The sequence below is a fragment of the Vulpes vulpes genome, chromosome 7, assembly GCF_048418805.1.
Source record: "Vulpes vulpes isolate BD-2025 chromosome 7, VulVul3, whole genome shotgun sequence".
NCBI lineage: Eukaryota > Metazoa > Chordata > Mammalia > Carnivora > Canidae > Vulpes > Vulpes vulpes.
In genome coordinates this window covers 15,187,619-15,206,173 of record NC_132786.1, presented here as the reverse complement: position 1 = coordinate 15,206,173, position 18,555 = coordinate 15,187,619, and the positions used below count along the sequence as shown (strand labels likewise).

Here is an 18,555-nt window from a genome sequence, read left to right as displayed (position 1 = left end):
GCCTGGGCTGGCCATTGTCCAGGGAGGAGGTAGAGGGGACAGCAAGTCTAGAGACAGGACAGGTAGCCACAGGGAGACAGGCTGTCCTGAAGGGTGGTGGTCCTGGGTGTCAGGTGCAGTTGCTGATGGACCTGGTTGGCGGGGGGGGGGGGGACATCTGAGGCTGTGAGCCCCAGAGGAAGCAGGTGCAGGAATGAGATACCACAAACCAGGGTGCCCAACGCCACAGAAGTTCCTCTCTCCCAGCCTGGAGACCTACATCTGAATCCAAGTGTGGTAGGGCTGCACATCCTCCCAGAGGCCCTGTGGAAGGTCCTCCCTGTATTCCCAGCTTCCGCGGCTGCATCACTGTTTGTGGGTCTGTCTCTAAAGTCCCCTAGCCTCTCTGGGATGCCCCAGGACCCCCTGGTAATCCTTTCCCAGTCCGTAGCCACAGGATTTTTCCTATGAAGTGACGTTCACAGGCTCTAGGGATGAGGGCGGGAGGAGGGACCCCAGTCAGGGGCAGAAAGGTAGACTGAGCACCCAGGTGCAGGGTCAGGGAAGGTGGGGACAGTGGCCTATGTCTGAATTTACCAAGAATGAGTGGCACTGTAGACAGTGCCCAGGGCCACTGCAGCCAGTGGTTGGGAAGGGAAACCGAGCTGGCCGCAGGAGCAAGTGCCCAGCTGCTTCTGCAAATGAGGGACCAGTAACAGACCCACAGGGAAGGAGTGAATGCCACGTGGAAACGGGGCATGGTTGCCACCGGTGGTTCTGCTTTGGTGGGAGTGTGTCCTGTGTTGGAGGTGTTCTAGGGACAGTGTGGGCCATGCCCTTCTCTCCTAGCCCACCAGCATTGCTGAAGCACCAGGCTACAGTGCCGGCCTGTGGGTATGGGAGTCCCCTGGCCAGCAGTGACCTGACTTTTGCCCTCACCTTCCAGATGTCTGCTCCCACCTAATCCCAAAGGTTGGGGACTTTGGAAATGTCTGGTGGTGGGGGCAACAGTGAGGGTCCCGTTGGTTACAAGCCAACCAGAGATGGGCTTGGAGGGTCCCCCAGGAGACCAGGCCGGCAAGTAGAGCAGCCCTGGGAGACACAGAAAAGCTGGGGGCCGTGGAGGTGCAGGCGGGTGACCCCCACCCCTGGGACTCAGGAGGAGGTAGGAGGCCCAAGGTGCTGGCCCGTCTCTATGTGAGTGGCTTCCGTTACTGTTGTAGAATTGCACACAATGCAGGAAGGACGGACGGCAAAGATAGTTTTTGTTCTGCTGGTGAGATAGCAGTAAAGTTTATTCTTTTTGCTTATTTTTGTTACGCGAACATGTATTACTGCGGTGACAAAGAATATTAAAATTTTGTTCTGGGGCAGCCCTGGTGGCTCAGCGGCTTAGCGCCGCCTGCAGCCCACAGTGTGATCCTGGAAAACCTGGATCCAGTCCCATGTTGGGTTCCCTGCAGAGAGCTTGCTTCTCCCTCTGCCTGTGTCTCTGCCTCTCTGTGTGTGTGTGTCTCTCATGAATGAGTAAATAAAATCTTTAATAAATAAATAAATAAATAAATAAATAAATAAATAAATAAATTTTGTTCTGAAAACATACAATTTCCTAAGTCTGGGGGGGTGGGGTCTGGGCTGGAGCCTGGTTGGGGGCTGGGGTGAGTGGGGCCCTGAAGGCCTGGGCGCCTGCAGGTTGGCAGGTTCTTTCCAAAGGGCTCTCAAGTGTCCAGGATCGTTGACGCAGAGCAGGGAGTGCAGAGGGCCGGTCCCTAGGCTGCCGCCCCATCGCAGTGACTGTCCCCATCACAGTGACTGTCGTGTGGGCCCCGGGACTAGCATCCCGACCTCCCAATCCCCCCGCCTCCGGGGCCCGGTAGACCCTGGAGGAGAAGCTAGGCCACCCTGCACCCCGAGCCCGTCCGACAGGGGCTCCCCGTGTGGCCCTCAGCACAGCCTTGGGGACCCCAAAGCCCCGTGGCGCCCCCTGCCCGACTGTTTGGGGTCCCTGCTGCCGAAGATGCAGCTCATCACACACCTCTGGAGAAGGTGGGCCGGCAGCAGTATTTGAAAGGATTTTAGATCGTTTATACCGCGTTCACAGATGACAGGATCTCGTCCCGATTGGGGGCATTTCCTTCCTGCCCCTGGAGAGACACTTCCTGAGCCGCTGCCGGGCCCTACACACTCCTTGATGTGTGCCCTCGAGCTTCGCCGGCTTGGTGTCACTGCGGGAGCCCTGGCTGCCCCCATGCCCCCCCGCCCCGGTGCTGCCCCCTTGGACACTGCCCCAGATGCCTCCTGAATACCAGGGCACCCCCCCGGGTCCCCAGGGTGCCACACTGGGGAGCCCACCCCCTGTGGCCTGCACTCGGCCTGCCGCGTCCAGCCCACCTTATGAGCTGAGGCCTGGGATCCCTGGTCTCCTCTGACCCTTCCCCCAGCCCAGGCTTCTGCAGTTCTCCAGTCCAGTCCAGCTCTGGAGGCTGCCCCCTGTGTGGCTTTGTCATGAGTAGATCCAGGTAAAAACTTTATGGTTGTCACTTCCACTTAGGCGGGGAGGAAGGGCTCTGCGTCCTTTCTTGGACATCTCGCCAGGGGCACAGACATTATTGGGTCCCACACAGGGTCATGCTGACTTGGTCCTTTGGGCCACGTGGTGTCTGATGGGCATCTTTCTTGTAAAGGTACTTTCCTTTTTTTTTCTTTTGTTTTTAAGATTTCATTTATTTATTTGACAAAGAGAGCGTGAGTGGGGGGAGGGGCAGAGAGAGAAGCAGACTCCCCACCCAGCCAGGAGCCAGACCCGGGGCTGGATCCCAGGACCCCAGGACCATGACCTGAGCCAAGGGCAGACACTTAGCCACCGAGGGGCCCAGTAAAGATACTATCCTATGCTCGTAATGAACTGTAGCCTGGAGGAAGATCTTGGCACCATAAATATTTTTTCTTTCTTTCTTTCTTTCTTTCTTTCTTTCTTTCTTTCTTTCTTTCTTTTCTTTCTTTCTTTCCTTTCTTTCTCTTTCTTTTTTATTTATTCTTTCGATTTTATTTATTTATTCATGAGAGAGAGAGAGACACAGGCAGAGGGAGAAGCAGGCTCCCTGCAGGGAGCCCTACGTGGGACTAGATCCCTCGGCTCCAGGATCACGCCCTGGGCTGAAGGCGGCGCTAAACCGCTGAGCCACCCGGGCTGCCCTGAAATACATTTTCTTACGTGTAGTTGGCACAGTAAAAAACCTGAATTGTGGGTGATTGGGAGAACATGGTCTCCCTAAAGCCAGGGCAGAAAAAAGGACTTAAAGGGTAATAGCACGTGGAAGGAGCCAGCGGATGAGAAGCGGCGCTTGGTCCGCTAAAGGGGCGCAGCGACCCAGAGACCGCAGCAGCACGCGCGGCCAGCCGGGCTCCCCTCCCGGACCCCTTCCCCGGGAGGCCCCACCCCCCGGAAGGCCCGCCTTCTGCCAGGCCCCTCCCCTCCCTCGGAGGCCCCGTCTCTCCCTCGGAGGCCCCGCCCCTCCGACCGGCCCCGCCCCCAGCCAGGCTCCTCCCCTCCAGCCGGCCTCCCTCTGACAGGCCCCGCCCCCTCCGGCCGGCCCCGCCCCCAGGCTCCTCCCCTCCACCCGGCCTCTCTCAGATTGGCGGCCCCCGCCCCCGCGTCCCCAGTCCTCCGGCCGGCCTCCGTCTGACCGGCCCCGCCCGCAGTCAGGCCCCGCCCCTCCAGCCGCCCCCGCCCTTGACCGGGCCCCCTCCGCCAGGCCCCGCCCCCTAGCCGGGCTCCGACACCCTTCCCTGACAGGCCCCGCCCATCGGCAGGCCCCGTCGCCGCCGCCCGCCCCCGCCGCTCCACCAGGCCCCGCCCCTCCATCAGGCCCCGCCCCGGTGGCAAGGCAGCAGGGAGCGCGGGGTGCTCCGCAGACCCGGCTTTCGGACAGGTGTGGAGGGGGCGGGGGCGCCGGTGGGGGTCCGCCGCCGCTGGCGCTGCCCGGCCCGCCTCCGGCCCGCCCCCGGCCCGACCTGCCGCCCGGGCTGCTGCAGGCCCGCGGCCGCCCCGCGCGAGCGCCGGCTCTGGGATCCACTGCTCTGGCCTGGGGGCGGGGCCGGCGCGCGGCGTCATGCATATGCATGAGCGGCGCGGCGGCTCCATTGTGCCCTCGGAGCGGGCGGCGGCGCGATGGCGCGGGTGGCGGCGGCGGCGGCCCCGCGGCGGCGGGCGGCGCGGAGGGCGGGCTGAGCGCATGGAGCGGCGTGGGCCGGGGGCCTCGGCGGCGAGGGGCCGGGCTAGGCCGGGCGGAGGTGAGCGGGCCGGGTGGACAGGTGCGGGCGGCGGGGGCGGCAGGTGCGGCAGGTGCGCGCGGCGGGCAGGTGCGGCGCTCGGGGCCCGCGCTGCGGCGCCTCTGCCGGGCTCGGGCCGGGGTGGAGGCGGCCCCGCCGCCCACCTGCCGCACCTGCCGCGTGCGCGTCGTGCTCTCGGGCCCTCCGGCCGGCGCGCGGGCGGCCCTCACCTGAGCCTTTGTTGGGGTCGGCTGGAAGCCGGCCGGGCGCCCGAGGGGTGTGCGCGGCCCCGGCGACCTCCTGAGCGGGGAGGATGGCCCGGGGCCCTCGCCCCGCCTGGCCGCGCCGCCGCCACGCCGCGCTCGGGCTCGCCTCCGGGCTGGCTCTGGGCCGTGCGCGCCCACCAGCTGGGCGGTGTGGGGCCGCGGGGCCGCCCGAGGCCGGCGGAGCAGGCTGACCTTTCAGCCTCCCGCCGTTGTTTCTAAGGGGACACCCCTGGTCCCAGCCGCGCCTGCGCCGGGGCGGGAGGGTGCCCTCTCCCAGGACCCCCGTTTGTCTCTCTCCGTGCCCCGCTCTCCTCTCCCTCCTGCTTGCTCCTCTCCGGCGCGGATGCGCCCGTCCCTGCCCAGCTCTGTTCCTGATGGTTGCAGACCATCCACAGCCACGTCTGTAAGTCGGTTTCGCAGGGGCATACACGGAACGTGTGACTTGATCTGGGGGACGGTGGTGGATGCAGGGAGGGTGAGCAGACTCAGCCACCGCTTCCTGGGGAGCTAGAGCCCGCGGGCCTCCATCCAGGCTTCGTGAGAGGGGGGCCTGGCCTCCCCCAGCAGGTACTGGGCCTGAGGACTGGTCATGCCCAGGGGCTGGTTACAGGCAGGGGACAGAGGTCAGGGAGGAGGAAGGTAATGACAGGCAGGCAGGGTGCGCCTGGGGAGGACTCCAGGGGCAGCCCGGCTTCCTCCCGAAGTGTCCACTGGCACTGCGTCCACTACAGGACTCAGGGTTTGAGCACAGAATGGCAGGTGTGTGTCCTCCGCTTTCCTAGGGTGGCTGCCACGTACCGATTGTGCACCCAGGCCCTTTGTAAGTGCTCGTTCCTGGGTGCTTTAGATGGGCTCCAGCACTTAGGCTGGTCGGTGTTGTGGCCTCACGTGGAGAGCAGCAGGACTTCCAGCCATCCAAGCATGTGAGTCTCCCCCCCTTGTGTCGTCCTGCCTCACTGAGCCACCATTTCCACCTTCTCCAAGCCCATCAGACTTGGGTGTCCCTCTGCTTGGACACGTGCCCTGGAAGCACGGGCTCCCTGCTGCCGGAGTGCCTGCCCCAGGACCACAGAGCAGGCGTGCCTTTCCGAGGTCAGGTGGCCTGTCATGGGGTATGCTGCTCCTGGCTGACCAGGCGGCAGGGACGGAGGAGAGGTGCAAGAGAGCTGACCCACATTAACGTCTGCCTGTGGTTGGCACCCAGGAGACTGGGTGCAGTTGCTCCAAGGCCCTGGGAGGGGGTCTAAGTAGCGAGTTTCTGTAGCTGTCTTTCTGGGAGATGTGACCCAACCCAGAGAAAGCTCCAGGCTAACCACATGCCAGGGCGGTTCTGCCGAGGGGTCCTGGCTTCTCGCTGGAGCTGTGGACAGCAGAGCCTCGGACCAGCAGAAGGGCCCCCGCCTCAGGCCTGCTCGGGCCTCCTTGTGCGCACGTGCACTCAGGCACACAGGCACACACACACCAGGGCTTCTCCAGCCGTAACTCTCAGGCCAGGAAGTGAGAGGAGGGTCTTGCATTCGGAGCAGGGCTCTCCCTTTGTCGGGAGCAGAGGGCCATGGGGTACCCAACTTGGAGAGTGCAGGTCTCCCCAAGGAGGAGACCAGACTTAGTTTGGCAGGAAGTCACACACAAACACACACACACACACACACACACACACACACACACACTCGCCCTGCACACCCAGACACCCAAGCATGCAGTCAGCTCAGGGGGAACTGGAAATCTCTGTGGTCTCGTCCATAGCAGAGCAGCCTTTGGGGTGGAATTCCCCCGACCCATGTGATGTAGGAGTCGTCCCGGGGCCCCAGACCAGTAGCCTCTGCCTCCCCCACTCTCCACCTGGGGTGCCTGTAGCGGCAGCATCCTCACCCAGGCTCGTTAGCGATGCGGGTCCTCAGTTCCAGTCCTCCAGTTGCGTGTGATGCGCTGGAGCTGGAGCTGGGGCTGCTGAGTCCTCAGTGGTGCTCCCCCACCCGGCTGGGGGCTCGTCTTCCACCCACCCTTTGCTTCTGGAACCACTGAGTGGGCCTGGCCAACCCCACCAGCTTTGTTGTAGGGAAGGGTGGCCCTGGGCATTTCTGTGGAGAGAACAGGCCAAGCGGTGGTGGTTTTCTCATTAAACTTTTATTTTGAGGGAATTAGAGATTCACGTGCAGCTGAAAGAAATAACTGCATGTCCTTTACCTGGGTACTCTAGTGGTGACATCTTATAATACGGTAGGATAACGTCACACCGGGATGCTGCGTGGCTCCAGTCAAGATGCAGATACTCCCTCCCCACCTTCTGTTCACACCTGTTCCCTCCTCCCCACCTGGCAGTTGTGCTCTGCTCTTCGTTCTGGGATGCCATCATTTCAGGAATGTTACATAAAGGGAATCCTACCGTGTGTAACCTTTGGGGACTGGCTTTCTCCACGCAGCGTGGTCCCTTGGGGCTTCCCGCCACCTCCCCTCAAGCTCCCAGGCTGTGGGTGGCCCCTGAGGGGCTCGCCCCTCACCTGCAGGCCGTCCCCACTGATGCTGCCGGCAGCACACACACGCACATTCCTGGGTGAACGCGTGTTTACATTTCTGGGAGATGAGTGTTCGGGAGCGAGGTTGTGGGGCCGGGCGGTAGCCGCCTGCTTAGTTTTATGAGAAGCCCCAGACTTTCCAGAGCGGCTGCACGGCAGTCCATTCCCAGTGTCCCCAGGGCCGGAGCCGGCTATCCTCACTGCACTCCGTGGCGGCCTTGCTGTGCTGTGGAGCCTGGAGGGGCGGTGGGGGGGGGGCTCGGGGGCTCAGAGGCCTTACTCCACCCTTCCCGATGCCTCGATGGTGCCCCCCCCCCCCCAGCTGCCTCGCTGTCCACATGACCTCACCAGTGAAATGTTCCTCTGTCTTCCACCCATTTCCTGGGTGAGCTTTTTTGTCTTTTGAGTTTTGGGAATTCTTTATGTATTCTAGATACTAATCCTTTGTTGGGGATATGGCTTGTCCCTTCGTCCCATCAGCAGGGCTTCCCACAGGTAAATTTTCAGTTTTCCACTTTGAGGACTGTGCTTTTGGGGCACCCTTTAAGGACTTTCTTTAGCGCAAGATCCCAGAGATTTTCTCGTGAATGTTTCCAAAGGCTCTATGGTTTTGCGCCGTACATTTAAACCTATGGCATGTTTCTAGTTAATTTTTGTGCAAGATGTGAATATTAGGATTCTTTTTTTTTTTGCATGCCGGAGTCCAGCAGCCCTGGCACCACATGTTGAAATGCCAGGTTTTCTCCAGCATGTGGTTTTTCTACCTTCGTCGTCAGAGATCAGTCACTTCTCTGGTCTGTCCCATTGACCTGTTGGCAGGTCTGTCCATTGCTATCCCCCGACCCCCCACCCATCCTGAAGGTGGCCAGTAGGGACTGGGGACACCAGCCTTCTCTTGCCTGGCCGGCTGGTCCTGGCTCCCAGACCTGCCTCTGCCCAGATTCCAGGGGCCCAGAGCCTTCTGGACTCCCCTGAGCCTTGCTCTTGCTGGCCTCTGTGTCCTGAGTGGGAGCTGGTCTAGGGGAGGAAGGAGAATGGTGTGGGGAAGGGGAGCAAGCTGACTCCCCTCTGCCATCCCCCTCGTGCCTAGCCCCAGCGGCCCTGCTGCAGCTCTGGGATCCCCGGGACCCACATACCTCAGTGCTCTGTGCTGGGAGAGACCAGCGAGCTTCACATGCTTCAAACACACAGCCAACCGCCCACCCATGGGAGGCTATGGATCACAGTCCCCAGTGTACCCCTTCCGGCTCTGGGTCCCCGGCGACAGACCTGCCCCCCACACCATATTTCTAGAGGACGTGATAATCTTGAGGTCCCTGGTCAGCACAAAGGAATGTGAGTCTCGTGGTTGGGTGGCTGCTGGGGTCACTTCTTCACTCCTGGACCAGCCAGACACCTCCTGAGTGCTGAAATGGCGGGAGTGACCCCCCAGAGGTTAGCTTGTCCCAGGTCATGTGCACGAGGCCTCACAGCCCCACAAGGGCAGTGGTACTTCAGGACAGAACCTCAACACCCAGAGGGCAGAGTACAGCCTCCCCTCCCAGGACCCCCAGGGGACCTCTGGAGAACATAGGCAGTGTGTGTCTGTGGTTAGGCCAGGCAGAGGTAGGTGTGGGGGTGGCCTCAGCAGTGCCAGCAAGAGTTTGGGCTGACTTTTTGGGGTGCTGGAGAATGTGAGTGGCCTGGCCCTCCCTCACTCATTTTTCTGAGATGGTAGATGTGAGGGAGTGCACCTCATGGGGTAGGCGGGAGCCCCCCTGCTTGGGCACCTGGGTCCCACGAGCGTTCGCCAGCCTCTGCTGTGTTCCATTGGCCCCTTGCCATGTCCACAGGCACCTGCCAACCCTTTGCCCATCACCCTGTGTATGCATCCCACCCCTTCTGGGAACTCGTCTGGGTGTCACTGTGGCCTGTGGGGGTCAGGTCTGCCTGCCTGGCCCTGGGCCCATGTTGGTCCCAGGTGGGCCCCCACAGGGGACTGCCAGCCAGGGGCGGCCGACTGGCCCCAGGCCAGGGTGGAAGGTGGCTGACCTTGCTCACCCCTGCTTACCAGAGCTCCTGCGCACAGTGGGCACGCCTCAGAGCCTAGGCACACGGTGCCCCGGCCCCCCCAGCTGGTCCTCCTATATTTTCTGATGCTGGCTCTCAGCTTGGCCTCCACCCTGGGGCTTTCTTGGGGGATGATGGCAATCAGGTCCTGGATGCTCTCTTATTTTATAGATATCCAGGCCTTCGTGCAGGAGGGAAGCGTGGAAAGTATTTGGGATCAGAAGCCTTCTCCCAGAGCCGTTCCAGGAGCCCTGAGTAGTAGGGCCGAAAGGGTTAATGCTGCTTCCGGGGGCAGTGCAGATCAAGGTGGCCCTCAGACGCCGGTGTCACCCTGCCCTCCATCAGTCAGCCCAGAGCAAGGGGGTCCTGGTGCTCGGATCTCCCCGTAACCCGCTGACAGCTCCCCTGGCTGCATCTCCACTGATGTCCTCTCTCCTGTCCCAGCAGCCAGAGCAGCTGAATCCCACGTCAACAGCAGTGAGGGCCACTTCCTGCCACCCACAGACCTGGCCTTTAGGCTGCTCTGAAGCCAATGAACCCCATGCACCCCGTGAAACCTGCCCTGCCCCCCACGCCACACGGGTGAGTGGGGCTCCTGCCGCTTTCACTTCTCAGGCCGCAGGGCTGCGGTGGGGGCCTCCCCACCTCCCCAGCAGGGGTCTCCACCCCTGTGGCATCCTGATCTGGGCCTGCCTGCCCACCTCTTTCCTGGCAGTGATGGTCCATTTGCTTATGAGGCGGTGCCTTGGCAACAGAGCGCCACTCAGCCGGCGGGATCACTGTCTGTGGTCACAACCGTGTGGGGCGTTGGGAACGCGGCCCAGAGCCAGGTGAGCCCACACCTGGGCCCGCCCCTGAGAGCCACCAGGGCCCCCTGGACCTCAGGGAGAAATGGAGTTGGGCTTCCTGAGTCCTCCCTGTCCCTGTAGACGAGTCCCCCTCCCTCACATGGTGTGCCCCCCTCCGCCCCCGCTTCCAGCTTCCACACGAATCCTCCCTCTGCTCTGTTCCCCTCCTTCCCTCACCTCTGTCCGCCCTCCTCACCTCCTTACCTGCCAGGCCTCTCCTTTGGAGTGTCTGTGTGAAGTTAGTTGTTTGGATCGTCTTCAGTGGCAATTGTTGCTTCCTTGTAGGTTTTGGGGAACCCCATGGGCCCTGCAGGGAGCCCCCCGGGTGGCTCTGTGATGCCTGGCATGGCTGGCAGCGGCTCAGCCCTGAATTCCCCACAGTGCCTCGGACAGCAGGCATTTGGTGAGGGCGCCGCCAACAAGGGCTTCGTGCAGCAAGGGGTGTACGGCCGTGGGGGCTACCCTGGGGGCCCCGGCTTCACTCCTGGGTAAGTGGGACCCATCATGTGGCAGGTGTGCTGGGAGCCCTCCAGGGGCAATGCTTTGGGTGTGGCAGGCGCCAAAGACTGTGTGGACGAGCCTCTTTTTTTTTTTTTTTTTTTTTTTTTGACGAGCCTCTTGAGAGCCACGTCTCTGTTCTTCCCGTGGGCTCCCACGGGAGCATGTAGATGAGAGTGGGGGCCCCCGTCGGTGCCCAGTGGCCCCCCGGGTGACGGGCAGACAGGAACTTCTGAGTCCAGCCATGTGTGTCTCTCGCAGGTATGCAGGCGGTCCCGGGGGCCCTGGGGGCCTGGGTCTACCCTCACATGCCACACGACCCTCCACCGATTTCACTCAGGCGGCGGCGGCGGCTGCGGTGGCTGCTGCTGCAGCCACCGCCACGGCCACCGCCACGGCCACCGTGGCCGCCCTCCAGGAGAAGCAGAGCCAGGAGCTGAGCCAGTACGGAGCGGTGAGGCCCGGCCGCTCCTCCCATGGCACCCACGTGTGCTGGTCTGGAAGGCAGGGACCAGTTGGGCAGCCGGGGTCGGGGACTGGGTGGGGGGGGCGAGATGCTGAGGGGGGCCTCTGGGTGGTACCCCCGGGGTGGGGGGTTGGCCTGAAAGGCTCCTTTCTTATCTCCCCAGATGGGGGCCGGGCAGGCTTTCAACAGCCAGTTCCTGCAGCACGGAGGTCCCCGGGGGCCCAGCGTCCCAAGCAGCATGAACCCCACCAGCATGGGAGGGCTGCTGGGCCCCTCTGGCCTGAGCCCCATGGGCATGAACCCCCCCCGGGCGGCAGGCATGGCCCCCCTGTACGCAGGGCAGCGCCTGCCCCAGCATGGGTACGCTGGGCCCCCGCAGGCCCAGCCACTGCCCCGACAGGGGGTCAAGAGAGCCTATTCCAGCGAGGTGAGTGTCGGGGCCTCCCTTGTCCCCAGCTGCATCCAGAGCCACAGCGAGCTCGGGCATCCGTGTGAGAGAACTGGCCGTGCCCAACGGGGTGGGCACCGCATCCCCCCGGGAGCTGGCTTCCCCGACACCTGTTCCCTTGGCACCTGGCCTCTTCTCTTCCTCAGGTTTATCCAGGGCAGCAGTACCTGCCAGGAGGCCAGTACGGGCCTAGTGCCACCCAGTACACACCTGGCGCCGGACAGTCTTCTGCTCCCTCCTCCTATGCCGGCCACCGGCTGCCCCTGCAGCAGGGCCTGGCCCAGTCCCTGCCCGCCCCCGGCCCTGCAGGACTGCACTACAAGGTAGGGTGGGTTCCCCCCGCGCGACACAGATGGGCCTCGACTGGGCTGACCAGGGTGCGGGCCCGTGTGCACGGGGCAGGTGACCAAACAGCCCGGAGCTCCACAGGGGTCCTGACCAGGGCAGGGATGTGGTTCTGAAAGGACCCACTGTGAGATATGGTGTAGGGACCCAGGGAGCAGGCACTGCAGCCACTGAATGTCCTGTGGGGAACAGTGCCCCCGTTCCCTCTATTTGCTGGGGACGGGCCCAGGGGGGCACGGCGGGGAGGAGGAGCTGGGTTTTTAGCTTCTGGTGGCCCTGCCTTCCCCCCTTCTGACAGGCAGGGTCCTCTCTGCTTCCAGACTGGTAACTTTGTAAATTATGAAAGCAACACGTTTGCAAATCATAGAAAGCATACAAAGAAACCAAAGGCCAGTGCCAGTGTGTGCGGTGGGCACCCCGCCCCCAGCCCCCTCCTCGGGTCCAGTTCAGGGGCCTGGCAGGGGCAGGCGGGGGCCCTGGGCGCACGCAGTTTTCTCTCCTGCAGCCCACAGAGCAGTTCAACGGGCAGGGCACCAGCTTCAACGGGGGGAGCGTCGGCTACAGCCAGCATGGCCTGAGTGGGGTACGGGCAGACTGGCGGGCGGCTCACGGGTGGGTACGTGCACAGAGGGCACCCAAGGAGGAGGAAGTACAGAGGGCTAGCCAGATACCCTTTGACTGTCTGCTCGACCCCACAGCCCACCCGTTCCATCCCTGGCTACCCCAGCTCCCCACTGCCGGGGAGCCCCACGCCGCCCATGACCCCCGGCAGCAGCGTTCCCTACATGTCCACTAGCCAGGAGGTCAAGTCTCCCTTCCTGCCCGACCTCAAGCCCAGTGTGAGCTCCTTACACCCGTCACCCCCCGGTGAGTGTCATCTGCTCTCAGGACCCCAGTGGCCTGCAGGGAACGTGGGGGACGGGGGGGCCGTACCTTCGTCTTCTACTCGTAGATCTCTTTGCATGTCTTTCAAGGTGTGGATTTTCTCTCTAGAAACACACCCGTGCACACAAAATTTTGTATGTTATTAAGGGATTTTTTGAGTCCCCTGAAGTCCACTCCTGGTTGGGAACTTCCTGCCCTGAGGGAGAACTAGGGAAGGCCACCATGACGGAAGCAGGGCAACTGGAACCCTGGCTCAAGCACTAGCAAGACGCCAGGTGGTCTGTTTGATCCGGTCCCAGCTCCTCAGCCTCCCACCCCTGCAGAAAGTGCCGGTGGCAGCCTCTTTCTGGGTTGGGAACATGTGCTCCAGTTATAACTTAGGGGACACCGGGCTGGGTGACTAAGGTGGGACACCAAGCTCCTGCTCCCGTTGGAGGTTCTGGCCAGGCCCAGGTCCCCGGGAGACGCCCCGAGGTGGGGCGGGGGAGGGGAATGACAGGCCATGCTCCTGGCCGCAGCCCCGGCAGCCTGCTCACACCCGCACAGCCTGCTCACACCTGCATGGCCTGCTCCCAGGCAGCGGCCCCTGCGACGAGCTGCGGCTGACCTTCCCCGTGCGGGACGGGGTGGTCCTGGAGCCCTTCCGCCTGCAGCACAACCTGGCTGTGAGCAACCATGCCTTCCAGCTCCGCGACTCTGTCTACAAGACCCTGATGCTGAGGTGGGCGCCCCCCCACCCCGTGCATGGCCCCTCCTTGGCCACCCGTCCCCCTGCCCCGTTCTCAGCACGCCCCCACCCCACACAGGCCCGACCTGGAGCTGCAGTTCAAGTGCTACCACCACGAGGACCGGCAGATGAACACCAACTGGCCGGCCTCTGTGCAGGTCAGCGTCAACGCCACCCCACTGACCATTGAGCGCGGCGACAACAAGACGTCCCATAAGCCCCTGTACCTGAAACACGTGTGCCAGCCAGGCCGCAACACCATCCAGATCACAGTCACAGCCTGCTGCTGCGTGAGTACCCTTCTGGGTCTGGCGACCCCACCCTGTGCCTCCCCCATCCAGCCTGTTCTGGCCTCTCAGAAAGGGGCCCGTGAGGAGCGGCCTCCCTGCTCTCCAGTTATGCCCGCTTACCTAGACTGGGCACCTGTGCTGGCCCCATGGGGAACCCAGCTGAGCTGTCTCCCCGGCAGGAGGCTGTGGAGTCCCACGTGCTGCAGCCCCCGAATCCTGGCTCGGGGGTGAGCAGGGCCGAGAGCAGCCACCAGGGCCTCTGGCTCTGTGGGATCACGGGGGTGCTGCGGGCTGTGCTGGTCAGCACCTGGGGGGTTCCCAGGCCGGGAGGCCCCCCGCCCCCCCTGAGCAGCCCCTCTCCCGCAGTCCCATCTGTTCGTGTTGCAGCTGGTCCACCGGCCCTCCGTTCGCTCAGTGCTGCAGGGTCTCCTCAAGAAGCGCCTCCTACCTGCCGAGCACTGTATCACCAAGAGTGAGTGGCCCCGGCCGCCACCCTCACGTGCCCCCATCCGACGAGGCTGTCGCCTCCACGCGGGGGCCCCGGGGGGATGGGGGGCAGTCAGCCCCACGCAGCCCCTCACTCGAGTGCTCTCCCCGGTGACACCAGTAAAGCGCAACTTCAGCAGCGGCACCATCCCAGGCACCCCTGGGCCAAACGGCGAGGACGGGGTAGAGCAGACCGCCATCAAGGTGTCCCTCAAGTGCCCCATCACCTTCCGCAGGATCCAGCTCCCCGCCCGCGGTCACGACTGCCGCCACATCCAGGTGGGTGGCCCTGTGCAGATCAGCCAGAGCTTCTGCTGGCTGTGTTCCCTGTGTGCCGTCGCTGCCGCCACCTCCAACAGCAGGTGGAGGGACAGGCAGCAGCAGGCAGGTGGCCAGGCTCCTTCGCACCCTCCCCTGGGACTGGGCATCTGTGTCTCCAAGCACGGTTGCCATTCCCCTGAATTCTTGGGGTCTCCTGAGGCCACAGGACAGCGGGCGCCATCCAGCCCGCCCCACCCCCCCAGGAGGGCAGCTCAGTGGCCAGCTCTCCCTCAGGGTGTCCTGGACGCTGTGCCCCGGGGGTGGTCCTTTGCCAGCACAGACACCCAATTCTGTGGCTGTGTGGCCTCCCCATCCCACTGAGGACTCTGTAGGCTGTCCCAGTGTCCATCTGTCAGAAGGTCACCTCAGGGAAAGCCTGGCACACGTGGCTTTTTGGCACCCGAGTAGATGAGCCCAGAATCGTGGGGCTCGATCACGGGATGTGGCCCCCATGTGAGGAGCCACCTGTCCTGCTCTCCACAGTGCTTCGACCTGGAATCCTACCTACAGCTCAACTGCGAGAGGGGGACTTGGAGGTGCCCTGTGTGCAAGTGAGTACCTCCAAGGCAGTCTTCATGGGAGCCTCAGGCACAGAGTGGCACGTGTCAAAGGCTGTGGGAGCGTTTCCCCCCCCCCCCATGGCACCATGGAAAACTTCGGTCAGCTCAGGGGGTCACCGCACAGACCAGGATGGTGCGGCCCAGGGCATAGACTTCACACACGGTCACCTCCATGGGGTCTCCTCTTGAGGGGTCACCTCCCAGGGGGTGGCCTCGGGCACAGTGATGGGCCTGTGGCCAGAATGAGCTTGGGCCAGGCCCCTGAGCCATGTGCCTCTGGTTTCCCACAGTAAGACAGCGTTGCTGGAAGGCCTGGAGGTAGACCAGTACATGCTGGGCATTCTCATTTACATTCAGAAGTAAGTCTCTTTGCCACCCCCGGCATCTGGTCTGCAGTGGGCAGCCTGGGGGACAGCTGGGAGGCACCCTCCACGGCTGCCCTGCCCAGGCGGAACCCACATCCCCCCCCGGGGCCCGTGGAATGTGCTGGGCAGCCACCAGCATTTGAGTGGAAGGTCTGCCCAGAAGGAAGAGGCAGCTGGACAGGTGGTGACCAGGCCGCATGTACGCCCGCAGCTCCGATTACGAGGAGATCACCATCGACCCCACGTGCAGTTGGAAGCCGGTGCCAGTGAAGCCAGACGTACATGTCAAGGAGGAGCCGGATGGGCCCGTGCTGAAGCGCTGCCGCACTGTGAGCCCTGCGCACGTGCTCATGCCCAGTGTGATGGAGATGATTGCAGCCCTGGGCCCCGGGGCCGCCCCCTTCGCCCCCCTGCAGCCCCCCTCAGCCCCAGCTCCTGGTGACTACCCCAGCCAGGGTGAGTATGGCAGGCCCCCCCGCAGATGGCCACAAATGATCCGTTCTCTCTGGGCCCGTCTATCCACTCTCTGTGAAGCCATCCCCGCGCCTGGGGGGCTGTCTGGGGACACCCCCGAGGGGTTGGGCAGGGCAGCAGGGCCTCCCGTGGTAGCTGGGCCCAGCCACCCCGGCGCTGGGGAACAGGGGCCATCTGCTGTCATGCTTCTGGGCCTGACCCTCTCTGACCCCACCTGTGAGTGTGTCTAGGTAAGGCGGATCCATCCCTGTCCTCTTGTGGCGGGATCCTTTGGCTGTGATGAGAAGTCCCGTGTTCCCGGCGGGGGGGAGGAGAGTGCTGGGAGCCCTGCCCAGGTCACGGCCAGCCTGCCCCCCTACCCCACCCGCTGCTCCTCTGGCGCAAGCCCCCAGGCCTTACTCAGGACTGGCTCTGCTCCTAGCTTCCAGCTTCCTGGGACCCGGGACTTTCCCCGATTCCTTCCCGCCCGCCACGCCCAGCACCCCAGCCCTTCCGGAGTTCACTGCGGGGCCGCCCCCCAGCTCCTACCAATCTGACCTTCCCAGCAGCCTCCTGACCCCAGAGAAGTCTACCCCCTGCCTCCCAGGCCAGGTCAGTGCTGGTGGAGGGCGGAGGGCCGGCTCCTGGGGAGGGGGGCCCTGGACTATTTGACCTGGGTCTTCTCTGCTTCCTCAGATGGCACCAGCGGGTCACCTGGACCCAGCCCACAACCCCGGGACGCAAGGCCTGCACGCCCCCAGCCTTGGGGGGCCCCCCGGGGCCCAGCTGCACCATGCAAACCCTCCCCCAGCATCCCGGCAGCCCCTGGGCCCAGTGAGCTCAGGCCCCCTCGGCGAGCTGGGCTTCAGTGCGGCCGCAGGCGTGATGGGGCCCCCCATGTCTGGGGCGGGGGAGGCCCCGGAACCGGCCCTGGACGTGAGTACGGGCCCCATGCTGGGGAGCACATGGGAGCTGGGGCTGGGGACAGCGTGTTCATCGTCCCCAGGGTCCACGTGCTTCATAGAAGGGAGGACACTGACGCCCCAGTGACCTCCAGACCCAGAGAGCTGGTCAGATAGCGTCCACTCTCGCGACGCTGAGTGTCGGGCACCTGCAGTAGCCGTGGGGTTGGCTCTGGGGGCCTGTGCCAAGTGCCCGAGAAGACTGGGCTTGCAGCTGACCACATCGGCTCGGGGTGGGAGTTGACCCGTCTGACTCACCTTGGCGTGTGAGCCAGAATCAGCGTGTAAAACGCAGGTAACTGTCCTCGACCCGAATAAACCAAACTCACTGAAGTTCATCGCGAGAAAAGTTAGAGCAGCTCAAAGCAGCAAATCCCGGACGCTGGAGATTCCACCTCCTGCATTTGGCGTGCTCTCGTCGGGGTCCCCGCACCATCCCCAACTGCCAGGAGCAGCGCGGCCACCTGGGCCAGGCACTGCGTGTCCCGGGCTGTCCTCGGACAACTTGCGTGGAGTGATTCCCGGGCAAAGAGCAGCCTTCGGCAGGGAGAGGCCCCTGTGCAGGCTGAGGGTCAGGGGCCCGTGCAGGGCTGTGCCGGGTCCGAGGCCAGAGCCGCTGATGGCTTTGCTTTGTCCCCAGCTGCTCCCAGAACTGACCAACCCCGAGGAACTGCTGTCCTACCTGGGCCCACCTGACCTCCCCACAAACAACAATGATGACCTGCTCTCTCTCTTCGAGAACAACTGATCCTGTAGACCCCCCCCCCCAGCCGGCGGGGACTCGCCCGCAGACGTCACCATGCCCTGCCCCTCCCCACCTGCGTACCTGGAGCCAGGGCCTGCCCCAGCCCCCCAGCCCCTGACACTGGAGGCAGCTGTGCCCGGTGGGCACCTCGCCCCCCACCCCCTCCGCTGCGGAATGGTGTCGGGAGATGCTCAGCTCGCCTCCATCCACTGCCCCCAGCCCAGCTTTGCCCCACCCATGAGCACCTGCTACCTGGACCTCGAGCCTCGCCCCCTGTCCTTCCAACCCCGCCTGCTCCCACCAGCCTGCATTTTGTCCAGCGTCCACCCTTCTGTTCCAGCGACCCCTTGGCTCATGGCGAGGAGCAAGGCTGCTCTGTCCCAGGCCTGAGCTCACAGAGGGCGGGGGTCCCTCTCCCCCCAGGAGCTTCGGACTAGGGCTGCAGGGTGGGGGCTTCTAAAGCACAACTGTGGACGTAGAGTAGGGACAGTAAGAGCTGTAGACGGCCAGTCCCTCCCGTGCTGCCAGGGCCCCCATGGGCCGCTGCCCCCTCCCGGGTGCGACAGTTGGGGGTGGCCACTCAGACACAGCTCTGAGTGCAGATGCTCCCGCGGGCTGTTCCTCTGGGATCCCCTTCTCCGTGAAGTGAAGAATCAGTCCCACTGTTTTTAAAACTGCCTCTCCAGTGTCCACCCTGGGGCCAAGCCAGGTGGGGGGAGGGGCCACTGCATCCACTGGCCCAGGGCCGAGTCGTGTCCCCTGTCTGCCTGTCTCTATTAAAGGACTTCCTCACAGTGGGCCTGAGAGTCTGTCCCTCCTTGCCCTGTGCCCCATGTGGGCAGGGCTGTCCCCCGCCAGGACCCAGCTGTTCCCGCCTCATCCCTGGAATTTCCCAAGTTGGCCCTGGCTAGAGAACTATTTTGTGAAGTGTCACCAGGACCAGGAGACACATCTGCCACCCTGTCACCTCGCGTGGGCGTGCCTGGGGCAGTGAGCCAGGGGCCTTGAGCGGGAGCAGGACCTAAGTCCTGGCAAGCTCCAGACAGCAGCTGCAGGAGGCCTCTGGGGAGAGGC

General features: G+C 63.6%; 1 protein-coding gene across 11 annotated transcripts; it reads left to right on the top strand.

Moving 5' to 3' along the window:
• Nucleotides 1-3,770: 3,770 nt before the first annotated feature.
• ZMIZ2 (zinc finger MIZ-type containing 2) lies at nt 3,771-18,280 on the top strand. 11 transcript variants are annotated; one of them, XM_072763024.1, is made up of 19 exons: nt 3,848-3,911; nt 9,530-9,664; nt 9,798-9,912; nt 10,216-10,418; nt 10,690-10,882; nt 11,058-11,321; nt 11,489-11,665; nt 12,193-12,270; nt 12,386-12,554; nt 13,149-13,293; nt 13,379-13,589; nt 13,956-14,061; nt 14,197-14,354; nt 14,880-14,947; nt 15,247-15,315; nt 15,533-15,777; nt 16,217-16,386; nt 16,471-16,710; nt 17,377-18,280. In XM_072763024.1, the coding sequence occupies exons 2-19, from the start codon at nt 9,615-9,617 to the stop codon at nt 17,482-17,484; spliced, it is 2,769 nt and encodes a 922-aa protein (XP_072619125.1). In that variant the 5' UTR covers nt 3,848-3,911; nt 9,530-9,614; the 3' UTR covers nt 17,485-18,280. The 11 variants fall into 11 exon arrangements, with proteins under 11 accessions (XP_072619129.1, XP_072619125.1, XP_072619122.1 ...); XM_072763023.1 differs by lacking the exon at nt 3,848-3,911 and adding an exon at nt 4,139-4,272; XM_072763025.1 differs by lacking the exon at nt 3,848-3,911 and adding an exon at nt 4,628-4,920.
• The last annotated feature ends 275 nt before the right edge of the window (nt 18,281-18,555 follow it).

Excerpts from the sequence above, each read along its gene's own strand:
- ZMIZ2 (XM_072763021.1), top strand. The coding sequence starts at position 9,615 with ATGAACCCCATGCACCCCGTGAAACCTGCCCTGCCCCCCACGCCACAC. Across the intron at positions 13,294-13,378 it reads TACAAGACCCTGATGCTGAG|GCCCGACCTGGAGCTGCAGT; the intron begins GTGGGCGCCCCC and ends CACCCCACACAG. Across the intron at positions 14,355-14,879 it reads ACGACTGCCGCCACATCCAG|TGCTTCGACCTGGAATCCTA; the intron begins GTGGGTGGCCCT and ends TGCTCTCCACAG.